This window comes from Megascapheus bottae, chromosome 7 (assembly GCF_031878675.1).
Source record: "Megascapheus bottae isolate mThoBot1 chromosome 7, mThoBot2.hap1, whole genome shotgun sequence".
NCBI lineage: Eukaryota > Metazoa > Chordata > Mammalia > Rodentia > Geomyidae > Megascapheus > Megascapheus bottae.
This window is the reverse complement of record NC_143515.1, coordinates 47,292,067-47,319,996: the sequence shown is the minus strand read 5'-3', so window position 1 is coordinate 47,319,996 and position 27,930 is coordinate 47,292,067. Positions and strand designations below refer to the sequence as shown.

Sequence of the window (27,930 nt, the reverse complement as noted above, 5' to 3'; positions counted from 1 at the left end):
CACAACTGACCAAAAAAACAAAAAAAAAAAAAAGCCACCCTGACAGAAAAGTCTGAAATTCAGACTTCCTCTCTAATGAACCAGCAAAACAGCAGGCTACAGGTATGGTTCAAGTGCCAGAAGAATAGTGAACATCACTGAGGAACACTGACAGAAAGTGGTGCCCTACCAGTTAAGCCACATCTCCGACCTAGGGTTCTAAAATGACTGGACAGGAAAGTTACCATACTGAAATCTGATATTCAAAATGTTCAGCTACTCATCATTTTTATTTTCCAAACTTTATTTTAAAAGTACATTAAAAGCATCAGAAATACAAATCAAATGCCTAAGGATCAATAGAAGAACCATTATAAAATGTTTTGGAGATCTTGTGTACTTTGCAACACAGTAAAGCATCAAGAGAACTAATTAATGAACCTGTGAATTAATCCTATTCAACTGAATTCTACTCACTCCTAGTTCTCAGGTTAGCCCTTATAAAGAGACAAATTACATATGCATAGCTATAGCAATTTGGCGAAACCACACAGCATTGACAAATATGTAAAATTTATGAAGAGACAAGGTGCAGCTTTGAGTCTATATCTACCAACAGGTAGAGATGCGGACTAAGAAGCTAAGGACTAAGCTCACTGCATACTTCATGCAGGATAAATTCAAAATGAGCATAAAGAAACTGAATGCTTGATATGAGCATGCTTAATTTTCTTTATGCTATAATTTGTGCCTCCCAAAAGTGAGTCCCATGCTCTTTAAATGATGCCAGAATCAAAGGCCACACAGGACATTGTGCAAGTAGGAATTGCTCCTTTCATCAAATCACATTAGAAATGCCTGTTTCAACAAAAGGGATTATATCTTCCAAAGTGTGAAATATTCTCTTTACTAATGCTATTAATCGTAAAGCAGGTTGGCTTACTGGACTAAATTCTAGCTTTTGAATGAAGACAAATCCAATTCTCAATTTGCCACAGTTCTCTGAGTGATCTTGGGAGAGGATATTATTTTTCTTAGTTCTTTGTTAAAAAGAGGTAACATACTAATGTACTCATGGAAATATTCATAAATGAGAGGAGGGTTCTGTTTAAATATAAAAGCACAATTGAAACAGATAATAATGACTTTCAAAAATAGCATTCGATTACTCAAAAAAAGTGAGAGATTAGATACGTTCTCTTCTGTTATAAAATTTAATAGCAAAAATAAAGGATGGAAAGGACAGGAAAGAAGGAGAGAAAGGGAAGGTGGATCTGTCAGTTCTAGAAGGTGAATTTACAAACAAAACCTACAACTCACATTGAAGTTGCAGCAGTCAGAAAGACAAGTGAAAACTGAAGGTAAGAGCTGCTAGAGGAGGGTGAGTCCATTCTGGCAGAAAACTTCTGCCTCTGTGGCCTGTGTTGGAGAGTGGCGGGCCATGTGTAGGGGGACTGCCTTTCCTTCCCAAGAACCACACAGCTTCTCAGGTGCAACAGTAACTGTTGGACAGAATGGTTTGGAAGTCTGCTGTTGCATATCCATGCTCATCTTGAGTCTAGAACGACGACTGTTCCAAAATTCTAAAGAGTTCAAATACCGACTACACAACGGAAGTTATTTTTACATAAAAACATGAGTTCACGGTTGTTAGCCTAGGAATCACAGAGTATATAATGATAAAACACATTTCGAGTATAGAAATACTTAGGTGCCCATTTCTAGTTTAACAGGAGAAGAATAAAACTATTCATTGAAAACAGATCACCTTGAGAATTTTCCTACCGTAATAATATATAAATAAAGTTATTTTTAAAGTTATTATTAAAGATAAGTTATTTCCACATAGATACTTAAATAGAGTCAGGTATCTTAACACACTCAGCTCACACAGAAAAGAAAGATAAATCAGAGCCTTCCTCTCTATACCTTGCTAAAGAAGAATAAAGGTTGTGTAGCACAGGGAATCCTCACTGCCTCCCACAGACAAACCCCATCTAGAAGGACATGAACCGCCTTGCTTTCCCTGAACACTGTCCCTCTGCCTGTGTGACTCTCACCTTCTGTCCGATCCATTGGTAAGGTCATTACAAAGTAAGCCACCTGCAACAAACAAAAACTTTTCAAAAGATCTAGACAGTTACTCAATTAATACCAAATAATAGTATCTATAATAAGAAATGGTGATTGTCATAACTCTCTATGCTTATTTGACAGTCTTATGTAAAGAAATTATCTAATGTATATTTTCTTTTTTTGGTAAGGACATAAGTATAGGCAATAAATACATTTCTGATTATAACAATGTTATTTATCCAAATCTACCTGGTATTAAAAAGTATTCCATGTGGGGCCGGTGAGTCTGGCCTAGTGGGAGAGTGCTTGCCTAGCATGCACAAAGACTCAGGTTCGATTCCTCGGTACCACATATATAGAAAAAGCTGGAAGTGGTGCTGAGGCTCAAATGGTAGACCTCTAGCCTTGGGAAAATCCCAAGAAAAGTGCTCAGGACCCGAGTTCAAGCCCCACGACTGGCAAAAAAAAAAATACTCCATGTATTGTTCCCTACTTCAGAACGTAGAAGAGAGTTTTACTTTTTTATATATGTATACAAAAAAAAGCTTCAGCAAAGATCAAACTTTCAAAGTCCTTTAAAAAGTTCCAGCCCAAGATTTACTTGGAAGATTCAAAACACTGACTCAAGGCTTGAAATGGTTTCCATTTCTACTTCAAAGTAGTTGTATCATCATTCTTGGTATCTATTTAAAGAAGATTCAGTACAAAAGATTGGGACACGAGTCAGGACAAATATCTAAATAAACATTCACATCAAATCCTAAAATGTCAAAGATCTACACAGCAAATCCAGATGCTTAATACCTCAGACCAAAGAAAATCGTGACCAACAACTCTTCAGCTGAATCTTTAAGTCTTCATCTGTCACTGACTCCAAAAATCTTAAAAACAAAAACAAAAACACAACAACGAAATCAATCCATGGTTAGAAACAAGAATCCTCCAGCCCCCATGACTTTAAACAGAAGGGACTGGAATCTGCTTAGCTGCAGTACTGTCGTACTCTTGCATGAGATCGTTGGTGGTGTGGTAATGCATGGCAATGTAGGAACTGGCAAACCCAAAGGAGTTGACTGGCTGCAGCTTTTGAGGACTGCTCTCCTGCGAAGGGCTGCTGTTGTAGATGCTGTAGTATGGTTCGATCCGAGTGTTGATGGGGGTCGAGCTGCTCTGACCACAGTGCTGGTGTCCAGCAGAGATTTTGGGACTTACCACACTCTCCTTGGAATGACTCGGGCCGCAAGCCTGGTCTACAAATTTCTTCTGTGGCTTAGGAGACAACATATAGGCAGAGTTTGTTTCGTGATGGGAAGATTTGTTTCTGTTCACTTCCAGGTTCCCCTTACCCATGGCTCGCAGTCTCGTCTTCTGTTTGCAGCAGAAAAAGGCCAGGCCAATGTACTGGAGGCACCAGAGCACTTTCCTCCTGAGTCCAGAGCTATTGCGGGAATAGATAAAAGGGTTTAACCCCGACTTGAAAAAGATCAGGGTGAAACCAAACAGTTCAAACTGGTAGAGGATGAAACTGCCGTGGTTAGACAGAACCACCTGCACCAAGGAAATGCCCAGCGGAAGACAGCACACCAGGACGGACAGCACAATGACCACACATGTGACCACGGCCTTGGAGTCCTTGGCAGTGGAGAGGTTGATGGCTGACACCAGCTGGAGTCTGCTGGCCGCAGGGGTTGGCAGCCGCTTGGGACTTTTGGGGTATCCGTGAGTATGCACATGCTGCAGTTTGTTGTAATTCTGATTCCTGTACAGAGCCGGCATGGCGCACTGCACGGGCTCCTCACCCCCCTTCCCAGGAGCCCCCATGAAAGGCTGTGGCCTGGACGCATCTACTGCGATGACTGGCGGGCACTTCCTGACCTGGGCATTCTTCCACAGCGTCTGGGCAATCAGGATGTAGGAGCCGGCCACCACAGCCACACACAGGGTAAAGTCCACCACGTAGAGGGACAGCACCGCTCTCCCCTCTCCAGCCAGCACACTGGACATGGGAAGGCACAGGTGGGACTTGGTAGTTTTCAGGGTGGCCAGGGTAGCCAGGGTGAAACTGGTGGCCCAGAGAAGCAGGGTGAGGAGCAGGGTGCAGGGGAAGGAGGCCGTGCGGTTGGGCTGCTTCCCCAACACCATCCGGAGCCGGTGCAGAGCGATCACTGCCACCATCTTGAGGGACATGATGATGAAGCCTGAACTGGTGAGATGGAAAGTGAAGCAGAAGGCATCCGGGATGCTACTGGCGGAGCTGGAGAACAACGCAAAGGTGAACATGGGGGCTGTCACTGCGCAGATGAAGAGGTCACAGAAAGACAGGTTCAGGATCATGAAGTCAAAGTTGGTTCTGAACTTCCGGAAGGCTGGATCGAAGAACGACAAGAAGACGATGAAGTTGCCATAGGAACCCAGGCAGAAGATGATGGCGAGCAGAAAGGTGCAGGTCACCAAGGTGGCAGTGTGGATGAGGCTCTGGAGGGAGGTGCTGTTTCCGGGCTCGGGGGGAGACGCATGCAGCCAGGTGGCATTGGGGGAGTCCTGGAGGACTTCTGTTGAGTTCATCTTCAGAGAGCTGGCTCTTCCTTCAATGGGAAGAGAATCAAGACTTCAACTCACAGATGAGCAATAGGTGGCGGAAGTCGGGGACAGATGAGCCTGCATCGAAAACACACACCCAGAAACAGAGATTAATGCTGAAGCCAAGGAATCCGTTCAGTGCTCTCACTGTTTTTCACCAAAATGATGAAAACCTTTTGTCAGCTTTCTCCATCATGATGTACAAAAGCATTTCTTCTCACAAAGTCCAAATTAGCAACTAGACGTTTTCAAGCCAGACACTGGACACATGACTATAACCCGTCCAAGCTGAGAGGAGACTGCTGCTGCGGAGCCGGTCACTCTGGAGCACCGCCTCCTGTGGGGGCTAAGGAGAGAAGAGGGGGGCAAAGCCAGCTTGTGGAGGGCCTGGAGAAGTGTGAAGGGAGCTCTGTTGAGAAGATGCCAGCTGGGTGAGAGGTGAGGACCATGAAAGGAACAAACAGCCTGGGACAAAGAAGAGGGAGGGAGGCAAGAGACAGGATGTCCTTGAAATAGTACCAGGAGGGAGGAGCCTGGGGACACACCATGTGGCTTTTCATATAACTCCTATGAATCACCAACAACTCCTATTTCTTTCCTATTTCTTTCCCAGTGTGCAGTTCTCTGGGCCAACTGCACATGCTCTTTGGACCAAAAACTGTAAGACTCCATTTCTTTGTGTTCTGGGGCTAGGAATGTGGGAACGTAGTAACAAAAGGTAACTGGAAGCCAGGGACTGGTGGCTCAGGCCTGTAATCTTAGCTACCAGAAGGCCATGATCTGAGAATCATTGTTCAAAGCCAGCCCAGTCAGAAAAGCCTCCTCCCCCTTTATCTCCAATTAACCACTCAAAAACCAGAAGTGGAGCTGTGGCTGAGAGTGGTAGAGCACTAACCTTGAGCAAAAGAGCTCAGGGACAGAACCTAGCCTCTGACTTCAACCTCCATGACCACCCCAAAAAGTATCTTGTAATATTTGAATTTACAGGATAAAAAAGTACCCCTTTGGATTTGGCTCCAGGGTAGAGTATTGGTTTGGCATTGGTGAGGTCCTAATTCAGGGCAAGGAGTGTGGGGGTGTGGGGGAGTGGGGGAAGCAGCACACTGTAAATCTAAACTGAGTGTTACCATAGTCTCATTCTGGCATCCATTCACTCAATTCACATGACTCTCACCTGCTTACCATGAACCAGCATCACACTAGAAATGGGAGGCACATAAATGATTTAAACACCACCTACTGCCTCAAAATAGCAGCCTCCCTCCACTTCTCTTCCTATAATCGTTTTCTCCTCAATTATGTGCTCACACAAATCTACTTTGTCTCCAACCCCCAAAATTTATGTGGCCTATGCCAGCCTTCTCCCAAAGATTTCAGCAAGGCAGACTAAGTTATTCAGGCCTGTGCTCTTGACCACTGAATAGCATTTGTTTTAATCCAACATTTAAAGAATAACCATCAGGAGGCTCGGGCTCCTGTTTAGAATACTCAACAGGCTCAAGCTGGATGCCTGAAGTGTCCAGCTGTCAACCCTTTAGTCGCAGGGACCAGGGGACTCAGATCAGGGTTAGCGAGGGCTCACTGGGAGATAGTCATTTAGTAGCAATCAGCTCTTAACAGGGAGGACCATGACAGAGAGTATCAGATCACAGGTCAGGTCAGGATGGAGCACATAACATGTGTCCTTTATTAAGGAAGAAAATAGACTTTTTTTTTTTTCATCCCTAACAGTGGCATTGAACAGATTGTGACAATGTGACCAGTTTTTTTCCCTGGAAAGTGACACATTCTCTATACTTTCCTTAAAGACATTTTATAGAAATAATATAAAATCCTAAACTTTTGTGATGTGTGTGAGTGCATGCACGCATGCGTGTGTGTGCCTACACACATGAATGTGGGCATGCACACTGGTATCAGGGCTTGAACTTCCATCTCTTTCTGTTCATGGTTGGTACCCAACTACTTGAGCCATGCACCCAGTCTGATATTTTGCTGGTGAATCAGAAAAAAAGTCTCATAGACTTCTCTGCCCTAGCTGGCATTGAAATGAGATCCTCAGATCTCAGCCTCTTGAGTAGTTAGGATCACAAGCATGAGACATCAATGGAGGCCCAACTCTCAACTTTCGTTTCTTAATGATTAGAAGTATAATCATTATAGATCATGGATAGCTGTTATTCTTTCAGATGAAAGACATGTCTTTTCCTGAATCCTTCTGATATCTTGGTAATAATAGCAACTCTGTTACCCTCCAGCCAAGGGTTTAGTCTTTGAAGATAGACAACGAAGAGTAATGATTAGGAGAGGAACACAAAAGCCTAATGTCTGTATGTATCTGACCATATAAAATATTTATCAAAAGGGGTATCAATGTACAAGAAGTAATGCACCTACTACCTGATGAATGTAACTGTAACCCCTCTTTACATTATCCTGACAATAAAAAGATATTTATCAAAATGAACTCTAGGAAATAGAAACAAGAGGGGCTGGAAGTTTGGCCTAGTGGTAGAGTGCTTGCCTAGCATACACAAAGACCTGGGTTCAATTCCACAGTACCACATATGTAGAAAAAGCCAGAAATGGACTGTGGCTCAAGTGGTAGAGCTCTAGCCTTGAGAAAGTCTAAGGAAAGTGCTAAGGTCCTGAGCTTAAAGCCTCAGGACTGGCAAAAAAAAAAAAAAAGAAATAGAAACAAGATATTTTTTTCTTTGTTGCTGTTTTTGTTTTCTTTTTGTCTTGTGTGTTCATTTATCTCTCTTTGGGAGGGTAAGGGGGGCATAGAACTAAGGGACAATGAGTGAACAAATGTGGCAGTAGTATTCACTAGACACTGCTGAAAATGAATTACACTTGAATGGTGAGACAGGAGGGAAAAGCTGGGAGGGAACAAGTAAAGGGGTGACAGTGTCCAAAAGTAACAGACTCATGGAGCCGGGTAGTGCTCGAGCCTGTAATCCTAGTTACTAAGGAGGCTGAGATCTGAGGATCAAGGTTTGAAGCCAGCCTGGGCACAAAAGGACCTGAAACTCTTATCTCCAATTAACCTCTAGAAAACAGGAAGTGGGGCTTGGCTCCAGGATAGGGTGGTAGCCATGAGCTGAAGAGCTCAGGGACAGTGCCCAGGTCAAGTTCAAGCCCCATGACCCACAAAAAAAATTTTTTTTTAAATAAAAAAAAAAGAGCAATGAGGGAAGCAGGAATTTTGTTAGGGGAATTGTGAAAGCTGAAGACTGTGAAACTAAAATGCTACAAGAAAAAATCTGGGTGGGACTGGGAATGAAGCTTAGTGGTAAAATGCTTGCCTAGCATGTATGAAGCCCTGGGTTGAGTCCTCAGTACCATATGAACAGAAAAAGCTGGAAGGCACTGTAGCTCAAGTGGTAGAGTGCCGGTCTTGAGTAAAAGAACAGGGACACTACCCAAACCCTGAGTTCAAGACCTAGGACTGGCAAAAAAAAAACTAAAAAACAAGAAACGTTGATAATCAGGAATGAGTGGAATGGTGGGGTTTAGGAAGAGCCCAAGCCATGAGATGAGCAGCTGGCCACGAAATGAGCGGAGTAAGGGCCAGGCAGCAGTGCTAATGGATGAGAGCAGGAGAAAGGATAGAATAACAATAAGCTTACAAGTGTGGGCTTTAGCATATTGACTTTCCTGAGTGCTTACCATTCTCAGTGTGATATATTCTTAGTAATTCCTTCACAACAAGCCTGAAATGATATCCACATCTCCATTCTGCTGAGGAGGAAACTTAGAGTGAAATCACCTCACTAAATGGCAAATACCTAGATATGAATCCTAGTAGTTGCTTCATCTCCATGCATTTGCATGCTGAACAAACAGCAAAGATCAAGGAAGGTCCTTAGAAGTTAAATGCAGTAGCTATAACTTATTGGGTGTCATTAAATATTAGACTAATATGCTAGGGGCTTTATATACAATATAAGACTTTACTTCACTTGCACAATGGAATATTACAATCTCTTCTCAAATTAAAGTTCCTGGAACACAAAATTCTAATATAGTTATATCTACTATCTACCCACCTATCTATATAAGCAAGCTACACGCGCGCGCGCGCGCACACACACACACACACACACACACACACACACACTTCTGCATACCTTTTATAGTTCCACTATAAAGTAATTATAAATCATTCCAACTAGAATAATTAGACAAAAAGGCAGGAATCAGAGGTTTGGAAGAGGAAAGGAGTAGACTAAGAGAAGACAAACAGAAGGAAAAGTTTTGGGAGAAAAACTTTAGAAACAAGGAAATCAAGACCTCAATCCAGACCTCAGTACTAAATCCTGGCACTACAAGAATGAGGAAGCAGGAGTCACAATGTAAAGCAAAGATACAGCAGAGATACAAAATCCAGTTTGGGGACGGGAGGAAAACCACTGTTTCTAACTATTAAATGTTAACAGTTACTTTCAATGCAATCACCCAAGCATCTTTCTTCCTCCGGCATCATAAACTAGCCCTGGAAGAGGATACCGTTAGAACCTGTCAAATCAGAAAGATGTAGAATTTTAAATGTCAGTCAGTCCTAAGGCAGAGTGAATGCACACGCACCTGATACTTTCTGGGGAGGGGGTCCTGACATAACTAGCAGCGAATCACGGGAAACCCAAAAGTGACTGCACCCAGGCAATGATTTCTCATTAAGATGTGGAAACAGCCCCTCAAACGCTATTTGATTTTTCTTTTTTAAACATTTCACATGAGCTTTTTTCACAAGTCAAGCCCTGGCCACCGCCCTTCCAAGTAACCCTTCCCTCATTTTGGCCTCAGGGTTTTTGAGACAGGCATTTCCAGGCCCTTCGCCCTGAACCAGGTCGTGCACTAGATCCCCACGGTGTGCGCCCGGATCCGAATGCTGCAGAGGGGCGAGCTCCACTGTCCAAGGGCACTCCGGAGAAAGGCGGCTGGGCGAGTGTCACACCTGCAGCTCGCCCCTCCTGAAGGCTGGGCAGCCCTTAGCCTGGGGAGGTCGAAGAGGCCGAGGAGGAGGAGGAGGAGGAGGAGGAGGAAGAGGAGGAGGAGGAGGAGGAGGCCCCGGACGATCTCAGCCTGGGGATGAAGTGAAGCCGGAGCCTTGGGGAGCGGAGGGAGGGAGGGAGGGCCGTGCAGGCCTGAGCCTGGCGATGGGCGGGGGGCTCGGGGAGGGGAAGATGCCGGAAGGTGGGTGGGCTGCGGAGACCCGGCCTGAGGTCCGGCCCGGGCGGGTGGAGGCCGTGGAGAGCGGCTTCTTGGCCCCAGGCCGCGCGGGGAGCGCAGGTGCGCAGGGGCCCTCCAGGCCCCGCCGCTCGCCCGGCCCCCCTAACCTCGCCGGCAAACCCTCGGGGTCGGCTCTCGGCCTCTCACCTGCTGGGGGGCCGCAGCGACTGCCCTCCTCCTCCATCCCGCAGCCTGGTACCCGGCTCTGCGTGCTGCGCGCACCATCGCCTCGCTGCCGCCTCCGCGCGTCCCGGAGCCTCGGGGAGCCAGGGCGCGGGGCGCAGTCATGGAACCCCCCCCAACCCCCGCGACAGGGAGCGCTGCAGTGGCGGGGTGAGGAGCCTGGGCCTCGCGGACAGCGGCTGGACAGAGGCTGACATGTAGTGGGGGGCTGGACAAGTGTGGGGGAGCGGAGGGGGGAGCGGGGCCGCCTGGGCTCCGGTGGAGGAGTGAGGCGCAGCAGGGCTGGACTATTGGGGTCCACCCCTCCATCCCCAGGCTTTCAAGAAGGCCTGCCTGGGCTTCTCATTAGGCTGCCACTTTGTGACACTCAATTGATAAATCGTGAGTTTAAGTCAAAGCAACTTGGATTTACCTCATTGTTTTCAATAAACAGCAAAAAGTAAACAGCAAATAAAATATCCAAGACATCATGGGTATTAACTGATGTCGCGACGCCAAGGTTGAAAAGCAGTAGTGCAGTGGGCCCAGCTAAATGATTTCAGAAACCAAAACTACCACTTACGGGTAGCTTGTCCCAAATCTGCACATATCCAAAGTAACAAACTTGTTAAGATGGTCTGTCATCAGGTAACACCAAGACAAATGGACATACAACTGTTAACCCTGTGTGCCCCAACCTGGCTAACTGGGACTTTATTTCCTAGAGGCTTCTCTTGGTTACATCTAAAACGTTAGGTAAAGCAGGGCAGACGGGTGGGTGGGTGTGTCTACGCCTATAATTCTAGCTACTCAGGAGGCTGAGATCTGAGGGTCACAGTTCAAAGCCAGCCTGGGCAGAAAAGTCCCTGTTGAGACTCTTATCTTCAATTTTCCTCTGTTAAAAACAGAAGCAGCACTGTGGCTCAAAATGGTAGAGTAGTGGCTGTGATGAGAAGAGCTCAGGGACAGCACTCAGGCTCTGAGTTCAAGCCCCATGACTGACTAGAAAGAAAAAAAAGGGAGAGGGAGAGGGAAAGAGGGAGGAGGGAGGGAGGGAGAAGAGAGAGGGAGGAGAGAGAGAGAGAGGGAGAAGAGAGAGAGAGACAGAGAGAGAGAGAGAGAGAGAGAGAGAGAGAGAGAGAGAGAGAGAGAGAGAGAGAGAGAGAGAGAGAGAGAGGGAGGGAGGGAGGGAGGGAGGGAGGAGAGAGAGAGAGAGAGAGAGAGAGAGAGAGAGAGAGAGAGAGAGAGAGAGAGAGAGAGAGAGAGAGAGAAAGAGAGAGAGAGAGATTACAAGAAGTACAGGGAAGACAGTGGATTCTATTCCTGTGAGATGCTTAGTGGGGATCAGGGCTACTGCTCCAACCCCTTGAACCTCACTCCACTCCAAGCCTTTTGAGGGTAGTTAATTGGGGATAAGTATCTCACAAACTTTGCTGCATGGGCTGGCTTCAAATCCTGATCCTCAGATCTTAGCCTCCTGAGTAGTTAGGGCTACAGGTGTGCGTCACCAGCGACCAGCCTATTTTCTTTTCTAATTTTACAGTAGATACCTCATCAAATTATGTTATCAGAACTCTATTTAAAAAAAAAACAAAACAAACCAATATAAAAACAAGCCAAGCACCAGTGGCTCATGCCTGTAATCCTACTCAGGAGGCTGATATCTGAGGATTGCAGATCAAAACTAGTCTGGGCACAAAAGTCTGTGAGCCTCTTATTTCAATTAATCACCAGAAAACCAGAATTGGTTCTGTGGCTCAAAGTGCTAGCCTTGAGCTGAAGAGCTCAAGGACAGCGCCCAGGCACAGAGTTCAAGCCCCACAACCAGAAATACAAAAACAAAAATGGAGTGCTGGATTAGCATACACGGATCCCTGGGCTCAATTTCTTGGTACCACATATACAGAAAAAGCTGGAAGTGATGGTGTGGCTCAAGTGGTAGAGAGCTAGTCTTAAGAACAAAGAAGCCCAGGGACAGCACCCAGACCCAGCAAGCCCCAGGACTGGCAAAAGACAAAAAACAAACTTCAAGGTTTATCATGCTATTCCTCCAAACACTTGAAATATAGCAGTTGTAACTATATTGTCAATTCCTAGGAGGCTGAAAAATAATCAGCAGGAAAAAAAAAAAGGCCCAGTAGCATTACCTGGAGATAGCAGATGGAAATTCTGCTTATCATCTCCTGCTAAATAGTTACCAGCTCACTTCCAAGCATCAGCCCTTTGCCAGAGATTACAACAAAGAGATTAGAGCCGGCAATGCATTTCTACCTGTGGGAGAAGTAGCCACATGAGCGGAAGGAATCATGTTGCATAGAGACATACAGGAGGACATTAGGACTCAGCAAAGTTCCAAAACTACATTTAGCAAGAGTTTATCATAATGGGTACAAAATGAAAAGTGGTAAACTGGAAAGAACACTGGCTTAGTAGTAGGTGTGACAATACACTAAACGTGTGAATCTGCAGTGAAACCAACATTCCAATATAAACAACAGTTCCGATACAAGTTGAGAGACATGTCCATTTTGAGGAAAATACACATCAAAGCCATTAAAATGCTTAGATTTTTTTTTTACCTCAAAGTTTCACTTATTCCTTGATACTGTCCCCCGAAAAGTTTTCAAATGTGATGGTACAAGATGTGACTGCAGCCGGGTGGGGTGGCTATCACCCTACCCTTGAGCCAAAGAGCTCAGGGACAGCGCCTAGGCCAAATTCAAGTCCCATGACCCCCCCCCCAAAAAAAAAGGTGACTGCAATGTAATTTGTAGTGAAACGGAAAACAACTTCAATGTTCCATAATGGGAAAGTACCCAACAACTACATTTTTAAAAAACGTAGACTTGGGCCGGGAGTTTGGCCCAGTGGTTGAATGCTTGCCTACCATGCACGAAGATCCAGGTTCAATTCCTTGGTACCACATACATAGAAAAAAGCCAGAAGTGATGCTGAGGATCAAGTGGTAGAGTTCTAGCCTTGAGAAAGTCCAAGGTCAGTGCTCAGGCCCTGAGCTCAAGCCTAGGGACTGGCAAAAAAATAAAATAAAATAAAATAAAATAAAAAAAATGTAGACTTCTAGCCAGGTGTGGTGGCTCATGCCTGTAATCCTAGCCACTCAGGAGGCTGAGATCTGAGGATCAAGTTCAAAGCCAGCTCAGACACAAAAGGACCTGAGACTCTTACCTCCAGTTAACCTCTAGAAAACAGGAAGTGGGGCTTGGCTCAGGGTAGGGCAGTAGCCTTGAGTTGGGACAGCGCCCAGGCTGAGTTCCAGCCCCCTGCCTCCCCCTCAAAAAAATGTAATTCTTTCCCCTGCAATGAAACACAGTTCTCACTTGTCTTTTCTTCTTTTTTTTTTTTTTTTTTTTTGCCAGTCCTGGGCTTGAACTCAGGGCCTGAGCCCTATCCTTGGACTTTCTCAAGGCTAGAGCTCTACCACTTGAGCCTCAGCACCACTTCCAGCTTTCTTCTATGCATGTGGTACCAAGAAATTGAACCTGGGTCTTCGTGCATGCTAGGCAAGCACTCTACCACTAGGCCAAACTCCTGGCCCCTCACTTGTCTTTTCTGATCACACAAATCACCCAAAATTGGCTCTTAACGTGTCAAGGCTGGCAGTGCCAAGCAACTTTCTTAGGCCTATATGCAGCATATATTTGTATCAACAGGTGGATGAATCTGCCTCTGAAACTGAAACACTATCTCCCCATCTTCTCAATGGATCCATCTAGAACCTAAAGAACAGATCATAACATAGTTCTTTTCTGACCATCTTCATCCTTTCTAATATATCAGATTTTTAAGAACTGCTTTAGGCATTATTTGCCATTCAATTATTTTCTACAGTCATTCCTAAGGCCAGCTACAGAAAATTTGATATAGAAATATCAAATAGAAATTTGATAAATATTTTGCATAGCACAATTCTGACAAATATCAAGCAGTAAGTTAACACCTGTAGCTGGCATCAAAGTTTGTTGGGATGTGTGAGGCACTAGGATTAAAGAATCAACCTCTAGGCACAAAGCAGGGTTCATCATGGAGCTTTAAAAAGATTATGCCGAGTCCACTGAGACATTATAACAGAGGCACATCTACTGTATTGCTTGTGTGTGTGAGCGTGCCAGTACGAGGGGCTTCATTCTCTCACTTAGCTTTTGTGCTCACTTTTTATACTCACTATGATTATCACTTAACTACTTGTACCACATCCCTACACTGACATTTTGCTAGGTAATTGAAGATAAAGTATCTGACGTTTCCAACTGAGCAGGCATCAAACTGTGATCCTGCAGGTCTTAGCCTCCTGAGCAGCTAGAGTTACAAGTGTGAACTCTCACTGGGGCTGTTAAAAGTTCCCATGTAGGGAGTGACTACTAAGGTAGAGTTTCAATAAGCTTTTAGAAAAAGCTGAAATAGTGTATAAGACAAGGTCTTACTACTCAGTGGCTCCCTAGAAGCAGGCATTGACACTATGAGTAGGGATGAGTAAGAATTTACATTTTAACACAATCCCTTCCTAATTCGTAGGTCAAATCCTACTCAATAGGAATTCCTGTGATGGTAGAAAAATTCGTTTGTGCTATGCACTGTGGCCAATGAGAACTTGAAACACGCCTAGGTAGACAAGAACCAAAATTCTTTTTTTTTTTTTTTGCTAGTTGTGGGGTTTGAATTCAGGGTCTGAGCACTGTCCTTGGATTTTTCTCAAGGCTAGAGCTCTACACTTGAGCCACAGCAACACTTCCAGCTAAGAACCAAAATTCTTATTGAATTAAAAATAAATTGTCCCATGAGGCTAGTAGCTCCTCCTCCAAGTAGCCAGGCAGAGCTAGCTGATCTAGGTAATTTACTTTAGTCAAAAGAATGTACAGATCCCAATCTAGGACTGTAAGAAGAATCCCCAGAGTCCCAGCCACAGAACTGTCTTCTCCTCTTAATGAAGACAAAAGCCAAGGGTTAAAAACAATCAGTTTATTGGGTCTTAAACTAATTACACAATTGAAATAATCAGTTTGGCACTACTCTATACAGGGATTATGCCTGTGTCTGCTGTCACGCCAATACTGTACCAGAATCCTGCTGTGCTTATTATGCTGGGCTGCTCAGCAGGTAGATACTAAAAATATACTGTAGTATTCCTCTAAGGAAGACTGTACAGGGAAGATGACATTCACCAATTTGTGAATTATTTCAACCTAGAAGATACCTTGCACTCTATAAACTTGTCGGAGGCAAACGTGTTAGCATTTAGAGATGCACACACAAAAGTTACATAAAAATTCAGACATTCTAATGGTAAATGAACTCAAAAGCCACAAGTCAGCTTCTATAACATGGAAATAACTTAAAAACACAAAAAAATGGCATTTAGTGGGTGTGAAAATCCCACATCACTATAATAAAGAGCTACATGTGAATCTTTACAAATTAATTGTACAATGGTGTGTGTAAAGGCTGCATCTGTACAAAGTCTGGCAATGCTAGCTCTACATTTGTACAATCTTTTACAGCTATGTAACATATATTAAACAAGTCAATTAAATACCAAACCTTATTAGTCTCTCAATGGTTCTGCAGGCAGAGATAAAGATAGAGAGAAAAAGGAGGGGGAAGAGAGAACACAAGAGAAAGAAAGGGGAAAATCACAGAATAACCACAAATACAGCAATCTTCCATTTAGGTGAAGTATAACAGCTTTCAAATGGGGTCAAACAATGCTTGTAAAGAAAATAGGTAAAAACCAACCAGTCAGGGTGTTTCTTGTTGTTGTTGTTGTTTATTTTTAAAATCACATGTTGTATACACACATAACAATCAATCAAAAATCTTATTCACCAAACCCCTGTTTTTTCAATAACTGGCTCTATTCGGCACCAAAAACTCCAGTCTGTGACAGGCACACAAGACTATTGTGGCTGACTGAGTAATCTAATCCATCAGGCCATCGCTTAGTTTCAAGGCTTGCCCTCCACTTTTCTTCTCTTTCTTTCTTCATGGCTCTTCATACCCAAGGCTCTTGAGGCTTCAGATTTATCCCACTACCCTACTACCACCTAAACCCAACAGCCATTTGGGAAGAATCCAAATAATTTGAGATGAATGAAATGATAAGACCTGTATTACTTATGGGTAGTCTCCATTCCAAGTAAATTATTTCTTAATGAGTTCCTAGACTTTGCTTGGTCTTGGATGACATGATCATACTGGATAATTATTTCTACTATGAGACTTTGTCAGATGCCTCAAAGAAAAAGTGATCAAAACTCTGGAAACATTACAGACAAGTTAAGAAATCAAATGGCAGCTGAGAACCTGTGGAACACAGACTAATGAAACAATATACAAAATCACCAAAGTGATGAGTGCTCAAACAGAGGCAGAGTTTGGAAGCCTGCAGAGCCACCACAGATGGTACCTGAGGATTTGGAATTTTTGATGAAACGAGCCCAAGCGAAGACTAGTCATCTGTATCAAGGAAGAAAAAATTCGAATTAGCCAACAAGATACTTGACTCTAAAAAACCCAATAATAAGATTTTCTTTCTTTTACTGGTTCTTTTGTTTTCTGTACTGGTGCTTGGGCTTGAACTCAGTGCCTCATTCTCTGCTTGGCTTTTCCTTTCATGGCTGGTTCACATGAAGCAGGCCTTCAGTTCCAGCTTCTTGTTAAGAATCTCATGGCAGCAGGGGGCTGTGGCTCACGCCAGTAATCCTAGCTATCCAGGAGGTGAAGATCTGAGGGTCAAGGTTCAAAGCCAGCCTAGGCACTAAAGAATGTGAGACTACTATCTCCAATTCATCACTAGAAAATGGGAAGTGGGGCTGTGGTTCAAGGGGTAGGGAGGTATCCTTGAACTGAAGAGCTCAGGGACAGTGCCCATGTACTTTCCTACACAGGCTGGCTTTGAACTGTGATCCTCAGATCTCAGCTTCCTAAGATTACAGGTGTGGGCCACTTGGCACCTAGCTTTTCTTCCTTCTTTGCCAGTCCTGGAGCTTGAACTTGGGCCTGGGCTCTGTCCCTGAGCTTCTCTATGCTCAAGGATAGTACTCTACCACTTGAGCCACAGTGCCACTTTTGACTTTTTTCTGTTTATGTGGTACTGAGGAATCAAACCCAGGGCTTCATGCATGCTAGGCAAGCACTCTCTAGGTTCCTAGCCCCTCTTTTATTTTTTGGCCATTCCCAGGGCTTGAACTCAGGGACCTGGGCACTGTCCTTGGCCTTTCTCAAGGTTAGAGCTCTATCACTTGAGCCACAGCACCACTTCTGGCTCTTTACGAGTATATGGCACTGAGGAATCAAACCCAGGGTTTCATGCATGCTGGACAAGCACACAAGCACTCTATTACTAGGTCCCGCTTTTTTTTTTTTTTTAAGAACAGGTATGTATGTAAGAATCCAGATGAAATTTTTTTGTAACTATGTAGAACACTGAACTGTTCCCAGTTTACTAAGGCTACTCATTCCGCCTTCAGCCATACCACCAGAATGTCCTCACTGATAAAAGTAAACACAGTCAGATCAATTCTCTGCTTAACAGAATCGAATCCGGGTCTTTGAGCATTCTAGATAAGCACTCTACCACTAGGCCAAACTCCTGGCCCATGACAGCTTATTTCTCTTGTCCACAGTAAAGGCTGTGATAACTGAAACAATCTTGCTATGTAATCCAGACTTGCCTCAAACCCATGATCATACACCTCAGCCTCTAGGATTATAGGATTCTCCTATATAGTTGGCCTTCATATATACATATTTGTCCACTGACTGATTCGGGTGGTAAAAATTAAACCCAGGGCCTTATATATGTTAAGCATGGACTCTACTGTTAAAAGAGAATTCCAATCCCCAACGCCATCTTTAAAAATATTATTTCTAACTAAAAATGTCACTAAAAATTTAAAAGCCAGGATCAGAAATGGTGGTTCACACCTGTAATCCCAGCTACACAGGGGATGGAGATTTAGAAGGTTGGAGTTGAAGACCAGTCTACATAAAGTTATTGAGACTCCATCTTAATATGGAGTGCATGGTTGTGCATGTGTCCCAGTTACATGAGAACATAGGCAGGACTGAGATCTATAGCTACACACTGGCAAACCCCTGAAATCCAGAAAGTAACTACAGCAATTAAGACCCTGGAGACATGGTTCAAGTAGGAAAGTACCCAACCAAATGCAAGGAACTGAATTCAAATCCCAGTACTACTGCTCTGCCCTCAAATTAAGGACTTATAAATACCCATTTTTGTCACTTAATGAATGACATTTGCATGAGATGCCATAGGTTTAAATCCAGAACTCTGCTGTGTTACCTTTCTATGCATAATAGCACGGAGACACAAGGAGATCAGTGAGGACAAGAAGCTGGTCATCAGTGAACTGCTGCTTATGTTCCTGCCAGTTGTCATGGTGTGTCCTTCGGAAATTGGATAAGGTCTTTTTTACAGTCATCTGTGGAACAGGTAACACATATATACATTTTAAACACTCTGAACAGCCAGGGTTATATAGACGATACCCCTAGCTACAAAATAATTCAAATAGACTTCAGATCTCACACAATAAAGTGCTAACATGCTATAATCCCAGTAAGTCAACCAAGCTTCTGTGAAAACAATAGCTCCACTTGACAACAATTGGTTTCTACATAGACATTATTAGACCAGTTTCAACACACACAGATATTTATTTACAATGGTGATAAGGAAAAAGACCTTAGTCTTTCAATTGCTTAACTTGGGAACAGAGAATAGAGATGACTGTTACTAAATAATACAACTATTATTTCCCATTTAGTAATAGTTTTCTTCTACTGAGACACATTACAGATACAAAAGGGAAGAAAGAAACAGACTTTACAAATAATATTGGCAACACGCTATATCCATTGGGTTGTGAAGAACAAAAGCTACAGTAGTTTTTGTTACCAAAAGATTTCAAATATACATAGAACCAATGTATCTGCAAGGTTTCAGTAATAGTGGAGAGCAGCAAATTCAAAGACGTAAGAATTATTATTATACAAAGGGCTTTTTAGAGATACCGTATGTGGATAAATGAACAAGAAGTCTACCTCAATAGGCTGCGGATCATTCAAATGTGCACTAAGATTCATAAGGAGCTGGGGCATCCAGGTGGGGACATCATAAGGGCTAGAAAGAACACACGCACCAAGTCCTAGCACCCCAGCATGGCGTTTCACCAACTCTGCAAGAAAAGCAAAATCACATATATATTTATGCCTCTCATGCACTTGTTGCAGACAAGTGGCTTCAATTAGAAAAGATTATCAGCATGCAATTTTCTGCATTTAAAACAAATCTACAGGGGCCGGGAGTTTGGCCTAGTGGTTAAAGTGCTTGCCTTGCATGCATGAAGACCCGGGTTCGATTCCTCGGTACCACATACATAGAAAAAAGCCGGAAGTGGTGCTGAGGCTCAAGTGGTAGAGCTCTAGCCTTGAGAAAGTCCAAGGACAGTGCTCAGGCCCTGAGCTCAAGCCCAGGACTGGCAAAAAAAACAAAAAACAAGTCTACAAATACATACCTTATAAACAGGATTTTAAGCCGAACTTAAAAACCCCTGTATTTCAAAAATTTTAAGCTTCTCTATAGAGGTTTCCCAATCATAGCACAATTGCCTCTAGGCCAAGGAATGGTTCATATTATTTGTTAAGATTAACACAGTGGCACTGTTGTCCTTAATGTACTATGTTAATGAAGGGTGGGGATAGGGGGAGGGAAATGGGGACCAAGACATGAGAAAGGGTATTAATGTATGTGAAGTAATGCATCTTCTATCTGGTGAATATAATGTAACCCTTCTATTAATTACAATAAAAAATATATGAAAAAAAAGATTAACACAGTGGAAAAAACATATTAAGTGAAGTTAAACAGCCCTAAAGGAACATAGGCTCAATGGCTTCCCTCATTTGTAATAATTAGTATACATCTAGGACTCTCCTAGCAGAGGATCACAATAGCTCAAAAGCTATGTATTTTTATATGGTCATATAGGATAAGACTAAACAAAATGATCTCTAAGATATGGAAACAAGAGGCTTAGCTTTGTGACTATTGTTCTTAATGTACTATGCGAAGTAATTTCTTCTCTTCCCCTCTCCACTCTCGACTTTGTTACCTGGTATATTGTATATATGCTTATTTATTTAAAATAGGGAAGGGAAGGAGAAAAACAAGATGATTGGGAGGGGGTGAGGGAGGGAAGTGGAACAAAAACGTAAGAAGGGGTATTAATGTTCAAGAAGTAATGTACTTACCACCTGACTACTATAACCCCTCTATACATTACCCCAACAATAAAATATGATTTAAAAAAAAAAGATTAACACAGTGGGCCAGATATCAGTGGCTCAAGCCTGTAATAGCTGCAGTACTTTGGAGCTAATCTGAGGGTGAAAGTTCAAAGACACTGTGATAGGAGAGTCTATGGGACTATTTACGTATGTATGTATGTATGTATGTATGTATGTATGTATGTATGTATGTATGTATGTATGTTGTGGGACTTGAAGTCTGGGGCTGGGCATTGTCCCTGAGTTCTTCAGCTCAAGGCTACTGCCCTACCCTTGAGCCACAACATCCTGTTTTCTGGTGGTTATTTGGAGATAAGAGTCTCATGGATTTTAGTACTTTGGACTAGCTTTGAACCCTGATCCTAAGACCTCAGCCTCAAGAGTAGCTAGGATTATAGGTGTGAGTCACCGCGTATGGCACTTTTATCTGCAATTAATCACAAAAAGTCAGATACAAAACTGTGGGTCAAGTGTTAGAGTGCTAGCCTTGAGTAGAAAAGCTCAGGGACAGTTTCCAGGTCCTGAGTTCAAGCCCCATGACTGGCAACAAAACAAAACTAAAAGTGAAAAACAAACAAATAACAATGATTCCAAAAAAAAAATATGTAGCTCGAGTAGTTGAGCACCTGCCTAGCAAGTACTTTGACTCTGAACCCAATACCATGAAAAACAACCAACTAAAAAAGTCAAATCAGGGCTGGGAGTTTAGCCTAGTGGTAGAGTGCTTGCCTAGCATGCCCTAAGACCCGGGTTCAATTCCTTGGTACCACATACATAGAAAAAAAGCCGGAAGTGGTGCTGAGGCTCAAGTGGTAGAGCTCTAGCCTTGAGAAATCCAAGGACACTGCGCAGGTCCTGAGCTCAAGCCCAGGATTGGCAAAAAAAAAAAAAAGTCAAATTAACCAAAGAAAGTCTAAGGGTGGTAGAGTGTGGCTCAGGTGGTAGAGTGCCTGCCTACTTTGCAAACAAATTAGTCTGAAGTACTGCCAAACAAAAGGAGACAAAACAAACCCACTATTTCTTCTAAATTCCAAAGTATGACCTGTAGATACTAAACAAATATCCAAAATCAGACAGTGTTTCTCTGGATATTAAGTATCCGTGTAAAGAAGATAACAATTCATGACGAACAAACAAACAAACTCATGTATGAAGAATGTCTGCTTTTCCCTAAACAGAGAATTGACACATCTAAATTTTGAGGGGTTTCTCCTTAGTGGTTAAAAGTGCTTTCAAATCCTCATTGGTTTTCTTTTCCTTTTGGCAGTGCTTGGGATTTTAACCCAGGGCCTAACACACACTAGTCAATTGCTCTATCATGTAAGTCCTATCTGTAGGCTCTCTCCACTCAGTTTCCTTTCCCTTTTTTTTGGGGGGGAGGGGAAGAGTCTGTATTCAGGACTGCTTGTAGAGATGTTCTTATTGCTATGCCTCTAGTCCAATTTTTTGGTTATTATTATTATTTTTGTGGGTCCTGGGGCTTGAAGTCAACTTGGGTGCTGTCCCTGAGCTCTTCAGCTCAAGGCTACCACCCTACCCTTGAGCCAAGCCCCACTTCCCATTTTCTAGTGGTTAATTGGAGGTAAGTCTCAGGGTCTTTTGTGAGGAGCTGGCTTTGAATCCTAATCCTCAGATCTCAGGCTACAGAGTAGCTAGGATTACAGGCAAGAGCCACCATCTTGCTTATTGTCTTCAGGCATGCACCTGGGCACAATCCATGTTTTTGGGCTTTCAAAAATAACATATATCCTATCTTGACTGAGATAGGGTCTTGCATATTTTTTCTGTTTAGACTAGCTTGGAACTGGGGTCATTATAATCATAGCCTGCCAAGGAGCTAGGATTATAGGCATGAGCCAGCTCCTCCTAGTTTCTTAATAAATCTGTATATGTAAATGTTTTGCAAGTATATTAATGCAACATGGAAGATAGGAAGTTGAAGATAAGACAAAGACTTTGGACTAATTTAGAAATTTTTTTTTTTGGGGGGGGTGAGTTGTGGGGCTTAAATTCTGGGCCTGGGTGCTGCCCCTGAGCTCTTCAGCTCAAGGCTACCACCCACCCCTAGAGCCACAGAGCCACTATGCCTGGCTGATTTAGAATTGTAAACAGTGCCATTTGGTGAAACAAAAACCTAAAAATACTTAGGTATGTAATTATGAAAAGTACCGTTTTCAAGCACTGAACTGCTGGTATTTTACTGCACAACGAAGGCTCTCATAAATATTTAAAATAATCATACTTGGCTGGGCACTAATGGCTCACATCTGTAATCCTAGGTACTTAGGAGGCTAAGATCTGATAACTGAAGTTCAAAGTCAGCCCAGGAAAGTGTCTAACCCCCAAAATGTCTGAAGTGGAGCTTGTGTCTAACCCCCAAAATGTCTGAAGTGGAGCTGAAAGTATGGCACTAGCTTTGAGGAAAAAAAAAAAACAAAAAACAGTCAGAGACAGCATCCAGGCCCCAAGTTCAAGCCCCTGGAGTAGTGCATACATGCACATGAGGCACACACAAGAGTGTCATACTCCTCATAAATTCAATAAATTCCCTATTTACTACACTTCTGACATTCTGTATTTTCTGTGGTCGTCATCAGTAGGAGCAAGTTCAGTTGCTTTTTGGTGGACACATTTCAATTTTGGTACACATGATTCAATGAGTCTTATTTTGCTCTGGCTTCTGGGTGCTGATTACACTGAAAGCTACTCTTGAGGTTTTGTCTTCTTAGGCTGGTTTCCAACTATTATCCTCAGAATTCAGCTTCCTGAGTAGCTAGGATTCTAAGTGCAAGCCAGTAGCATTTGGCTATCTCATTTTTCAGATTTTACATCCCAGATCCTGCCTTTCATATGCACACCTTCTCAAAAATAGAGACAACTATTCCTAGTACCTTGCAAAGAGTTGGATATATAAGTAAGCCTGATTAATTTGCTCAGCAACATTACCTGCAGAAGGAATGGTATCTCCTACTGAACCAGGATCTCGCTTTCTTTTCTTAGGTAGTTTTGTTTTGCAAAGTTGCTCAAAATGAACTTGCATAGGGCTGTCCATGGTAAGGAAGTTACACTGCAACAGACCACTTAAAGTAGTAGCAGCCATTTCACGGACCTGTAGAGATAATGATTTTGATTAGAGGTGAGGGAATAAATGGATGGAGAAGGGTGGGAACTTGACGTGACTTTTATGCTCTTTGGGTGTTTCCTGATTCAGGCATAATCACAGTCTTCAAGTGTTTGTGGCCTCAAAATGGATAAAATCTACACTGGAGGGCTGGGAGTTTGGCCTAGTGGTAGAGAATCACATACACGGAAAAAAGCCAGAAATGGTGCTGTGCCCCCCCCCCCAAAAAAAAAACAACTACACTGGAGTTAAGAATTAAGTGTAAGGCCAGGCACTGGTGACTTATGCCTGTAACCCTAGCTGATTAGGAGGCTGAGATCTAAGGATCATAGCACAAAGCCAGCCTGGGCACGAAAGTCCATGAGACTTTTTTTTTGCCAGTCCTGGGCTTGTACTCAGGGCCTGAGCACTGTCCTTGGACTTTCTCAGGGCTAGAGCTGGAGTGCTATCCTTGTTTGCCAACTTGTTGCTGGCACTTGTTTCTTCTACACTTTCGATTTATTGGAGGTTCTTGAAAAACTAGCTTGAGTCGGGGAATGTATTTTCCCACTTCCAGTTTTCTGGTGGTTAACTGGAGATAAGAGTCTCACAGGCTTTAATGCCTGGGCTGGCTTTGAACCACAATCCTCAGATCTCAGTCTCCTGAGTAACTAGGATTCCAGGTGTGAGCCACCATGCCCAGCTCTGGGACACATTTTCTACTTTGCTCATCATGTTTCATTTTTTAGAGGTGTCCTGAGGTACAAACATGAACATGGGTTGGACATGCAGTGCAAGTGCTAAAGAAATACTAGCAGACAACTGGCGTGTGCCCACAGATCAGGCTATTGATGACCTGGCCCACAAGGTAATAATAATGCTATTATTTGGGTTGTATCTGGTATTCGGTGCACTCTTTGTTTCTCTTCTGCTTGTTCTTCTCTTCAAAACCATTTCTAGTCCAGGGATTCCAGGACTACTGTTCAAATATGATGGCTTTAATAAATGTCATGATTATGTTTACTTTAGAACCATGTTTAATGAAGAAAATTCTAAAATAATCTCCTAAAGCATTCTCATTAGGCTCCTAAAAACACTGAACTTCAATGAAATTTTGAATCTCATTAGCCTCCCTAATGCACATGTGTTTAAGGTGAGGGTTGCAGACTGGTGCTACTGAGAGGTCACTAAGGCATGCTCACAGGGGTCAGTGGAACTCAAGCCCCCCTGACCTCCGAGGAATTGGATCCTCACTTCCAGGCAAGCTTAATATCATTTACTGGCTCAATACAAGTCTAAAAGCAACTGGTCCAACAGTTCATGGAATGGTAGTTCCAAAACTAGGAACCAAAGAAGCCTTTTCTTTTGGAGACAGTGCTAGCTCAGGTGTTTACTGTGAAGAAAGTTTAACACATACTATTATACCTGAAGCTAAGAAATAATTCTGTTGATTCTTTGAACTGTGATCCTCATATCTTAGCATCCTGAGTAGGATTACAGGCGTGAGCCACTATGCCCGGTTCTGTTGATATTTTTTTAACTTTTCAAAATTTCTATTCTTTTAGTTTAGATTTTTATAAAGAAGCAATTTATTATTTTTCTTGACAATTTTGTAATAGTCTGTGGGAATGTTAAGAAACCTCCTGTTAGTACTCAGATATAAAACATACAAAATATACAAAGTACTACATGGAAAAGTTTTAAGTCCATAATATTAATAATAACTTTCACAAAAATTTCATATTTTTCCCAAAGCTACTTTAAAAAGTTTGATGTTATTCCATACTGATTACAATATGCTTTTCTTATATTAGACTATTTAAACTAAAAGACTAATATTCTTTATATAAAATATTAATAAAACTGGACAGTGGTGGATGGTGCCAATAATCTTAGCTAATCAAGAGTTACCCATGATTCTATTTCCAACTAACCACCAAAAAGCCAGAAATGGAACTGTGGTTCAAAGGGAGAGTGCTTACTTTGAGCACAAAAAGCTTTTGCACAGTGCCTAGCCCCTGAGTTGAAGGGCCAGGACCAGCACAATAAATCAACAAATATCATTTAGTGGGATAAATATGATCCCCAACTTCCTAGATTAAAAACTTCAGGCTGGGCTGAGAGTTTGGCCTAGTGGTATGGTGCTTGCCTAGCATGCACAAAGACCCGGATTCTATTCCTCAGTACCACAGACATAGAAAAAGCTGGACATGGTGCTGTGGCTCAAGTGGTAGAGCTCTAGCCTTGAGAAAGCACAAGGACAGTACTCAGGCCCTAGGTTCAAGCCAGGACTGGCAAAAACAAACTTCAGACTCACAAATATTATCTACCCAACTAATTGTGACGAAGACTTATTAGGCCATGTCCAGTATGTTTTCTATCTGTACTACAGAAAACTGCAATGAGATTATCACTGTATTTTTAAATAAGTTTTTAATGAAACATGTTTATTAATGTGTAAATATTTCTTCAAAGGAAAAAGATACTGGTATCTTCAAACTAGTAAACAATGTGTTGTAACTTAAATTTTTACCTCAAGTTGTTCGTCCTCCAAAAGGCTTATCACTAGCCATCTGATGTCTTTAACTGCATCTTCATTATTGAGGAAAATAAAGAGGTTATAAAATACCATAGTCTGGAGGTAGGTCAGTACTGTATATCTTGCATGCCAAGAACTGCTTCTTGCTATCTATGAATGAGAAGTATAGAAAAATGATAACACTGACAAGAACACAAGGTAACATTTCATACACATTCTATACAAATATATTCTAACTTAATTCTGTGTTCACAGGTAGAGTTAGAGTACATTTATCTGACATTCTTTTCTAAAAAACAAAGGGTTACAGGAGAAATTTTCAGGTGTCAAAGTGGTTGGTAAGTCATGAGAAAGAAAAAGGTAATAGTAATTTTAGAAAAAAAAGCTTGCTATAGTGACAATTAACTTCCCCAATAATTGTACAATTTATTTATTTATTTGTGTATTGAGGGAAGGTTGTGTACTACAGCTTGAAATCAGGGATTTGAGCTCTCCCTTGGTTTTTCCCTTTAAGGCTGAAGCCACAACTTAAGTCACATGTCCAGTAAAACTGAACATGCCCCACTCTCTCAATATGCATTCTGTATTCAAGGTACTTAAATAATTAGCTCTTTGTTTATATAGGGAACTTTGGACTCTATGACCTGCTGAAACTCATAGAAGTCGGTTGCAGAGCCATATTTCTTTGGTTAATACACCTAGGTTTTTCTTAGATTAAAAGAAGATTCAAAAAAACAAAACAAACAACAACAACAAAAAACATGATATATACTGCAGATGAAATTCTTAGAATAGTAAACCAGAATCCTATCCAAGAAATATAAATTTTGTGGCTATACTTACTTGGTTTAGCACCTTAAGTACCAAAGGCACTTGATGAGGGTAAAGCAACCCCTGAGACATTAGTGACAAACAGAGCTTTGCATCTCTTTTCAGTTCATCGTAGCTATTGTCATTCTCCACTGGGGCAATCTAGGGAACAATTTTTTTTAAGGCTAATTGGAAAAGAACTGCTAAGAAATATAAAAGTATCTTACATGAAATCTTATTTTTACTTTCAATGTCATCTATGGAAAATTTCAAATACATACACAACTAGAAAAAGTATAACAAATCTTTCAAACTCTAATCATAAACTCATGGATAATTAGTTTCATATTTTTGCTTCCCTTCTGATTTCCCTTTCCTTAAATTATCTAAAGCAAAAATCAAACATATCTATAAACATTTTTACTAGACTCTCTATATACACTCAAATCATCATAGAGAAAAGTTCATTACAGTTACAACATACAACATTTGATGGTGTTAGAAACTTCCCTAACTACAGCATTTATGTGTAAATAAATTGGCTTTTCAGAATTGCTCAACACAATAATCATACATTACATTTACCTATTTACCTATGTTCCATAAATTGCTTTAAGCACCACTTCCAGCTTTTTCTATGTATGTGGTACCGAGGAATTGAGCTCGGGTCTTCATGCAAACTAGGCAAGCACTATACCACTAGGCCAAACTCCTGATCCAAATCTCTTAAGATTTTACTGATGATTAATATTATTTATGTGGTCTTTATGTCAAAATACTATTGGTACTATTTCTATTAGCTGATGACTTACAAGTCTGGAGAGACTTTTAAAAGAAAAGGGATTCTTTTTTTGTGTGTTTGGGAGCTGTCCCTGAGCATTTCTACTCAAGGAAAAAGTTCTATCACTTAAAACTTGTTTTACTTTGACATTTTTGTGGTTAACTGGAGATAAATCTCATGGATTGGGGATGGGAGTGTGGCTTAATGGTAGAGTGCTTGTGTAGCACACATGAAGCTCCGGGTTTGGTTCCTCGGTACCACATATACAGAAAAAAGCTGGAAGTGGTGATGTGGCTCAAGTGGTAGAGCAGTAGCCTTGAAAAAAGGCCAATGACAGTG

General features: G+C 42.2%; 2 protein-coding genes across 4 annotated transcripts in view; both read right to left on the bottom strand.

Moving 5' to 3' along the window:
• Positions 1-279: 279 nt before the first annotated feature.
• Gpr75 (G protein-coupled receptor 75) lies at positions 280-10,161 on the bottom strand. Of its 2 annotated transcripts, XM_090336929.1 has the most exons (3): positions 10,018-10,161; positions 3,268-4,713; positions 280-2,936 (listed from the first exon to the last, which is right to left on the bottom strand). In XM_090336929.1, exons 2-3 carry the CDS (start codon positions 4,618-4,620, stop codon positions 2,913-2,915), a joined length of 1,377 nt encoding a protein of 458 aa, XP_090193055.1. In that variant the 5' UTR covers positions 4,621-4,713; positions 10,018-10,161; the 3' UTR covers positions 280-2,912. The 2 variants fall into 2 exon arrangements, with proteins under 2 accessions (XP_090193055.1, XP_090193054.1); XM_090336928.1 differs by having other exon boundaries at positions 280-4,713.
• Positions 10,162-14,994: 4,833 nt separating this feature from the next.
• The window catches only part of Psme4 (proteasome activator subunit 4), a 99,179-nt gene continuing 86,243 nt past the window's right edge, over positions 14,995-27,930 (bottom strand). For both annotated transcript variants that reach the window (XM_090336925.1, XM_090336926.1), the window contains 6 exons: positions 26,844-26,972; positions 25,995-26,150; positions 23,308-23,470; positions 19,117-19,250; positions 18,356-18,494; positions 14,995-16,503 (listed from right to left, as the gene is read on the bottom strand). In XM_090336925.1, the coding sequence (XP_090193051.1) occupies positions 18,360-18,494; positions 19,117-19,250; positions 23,308-23,470; positions 25,995-26,150; positions 26,844-26,972 (717 nt within the window). In that variant the 3' untranslated portion in view covers positions 14,995-16,503; positions 18,356-18,359. The remainder of the gene's footprint in view (positions 16,504-18,355; positions 18,495-19,116; positions 19,251-23,307; positions 23,471-25,994; positions 26,151-26,843; positions 26,973-27,930) is intronic.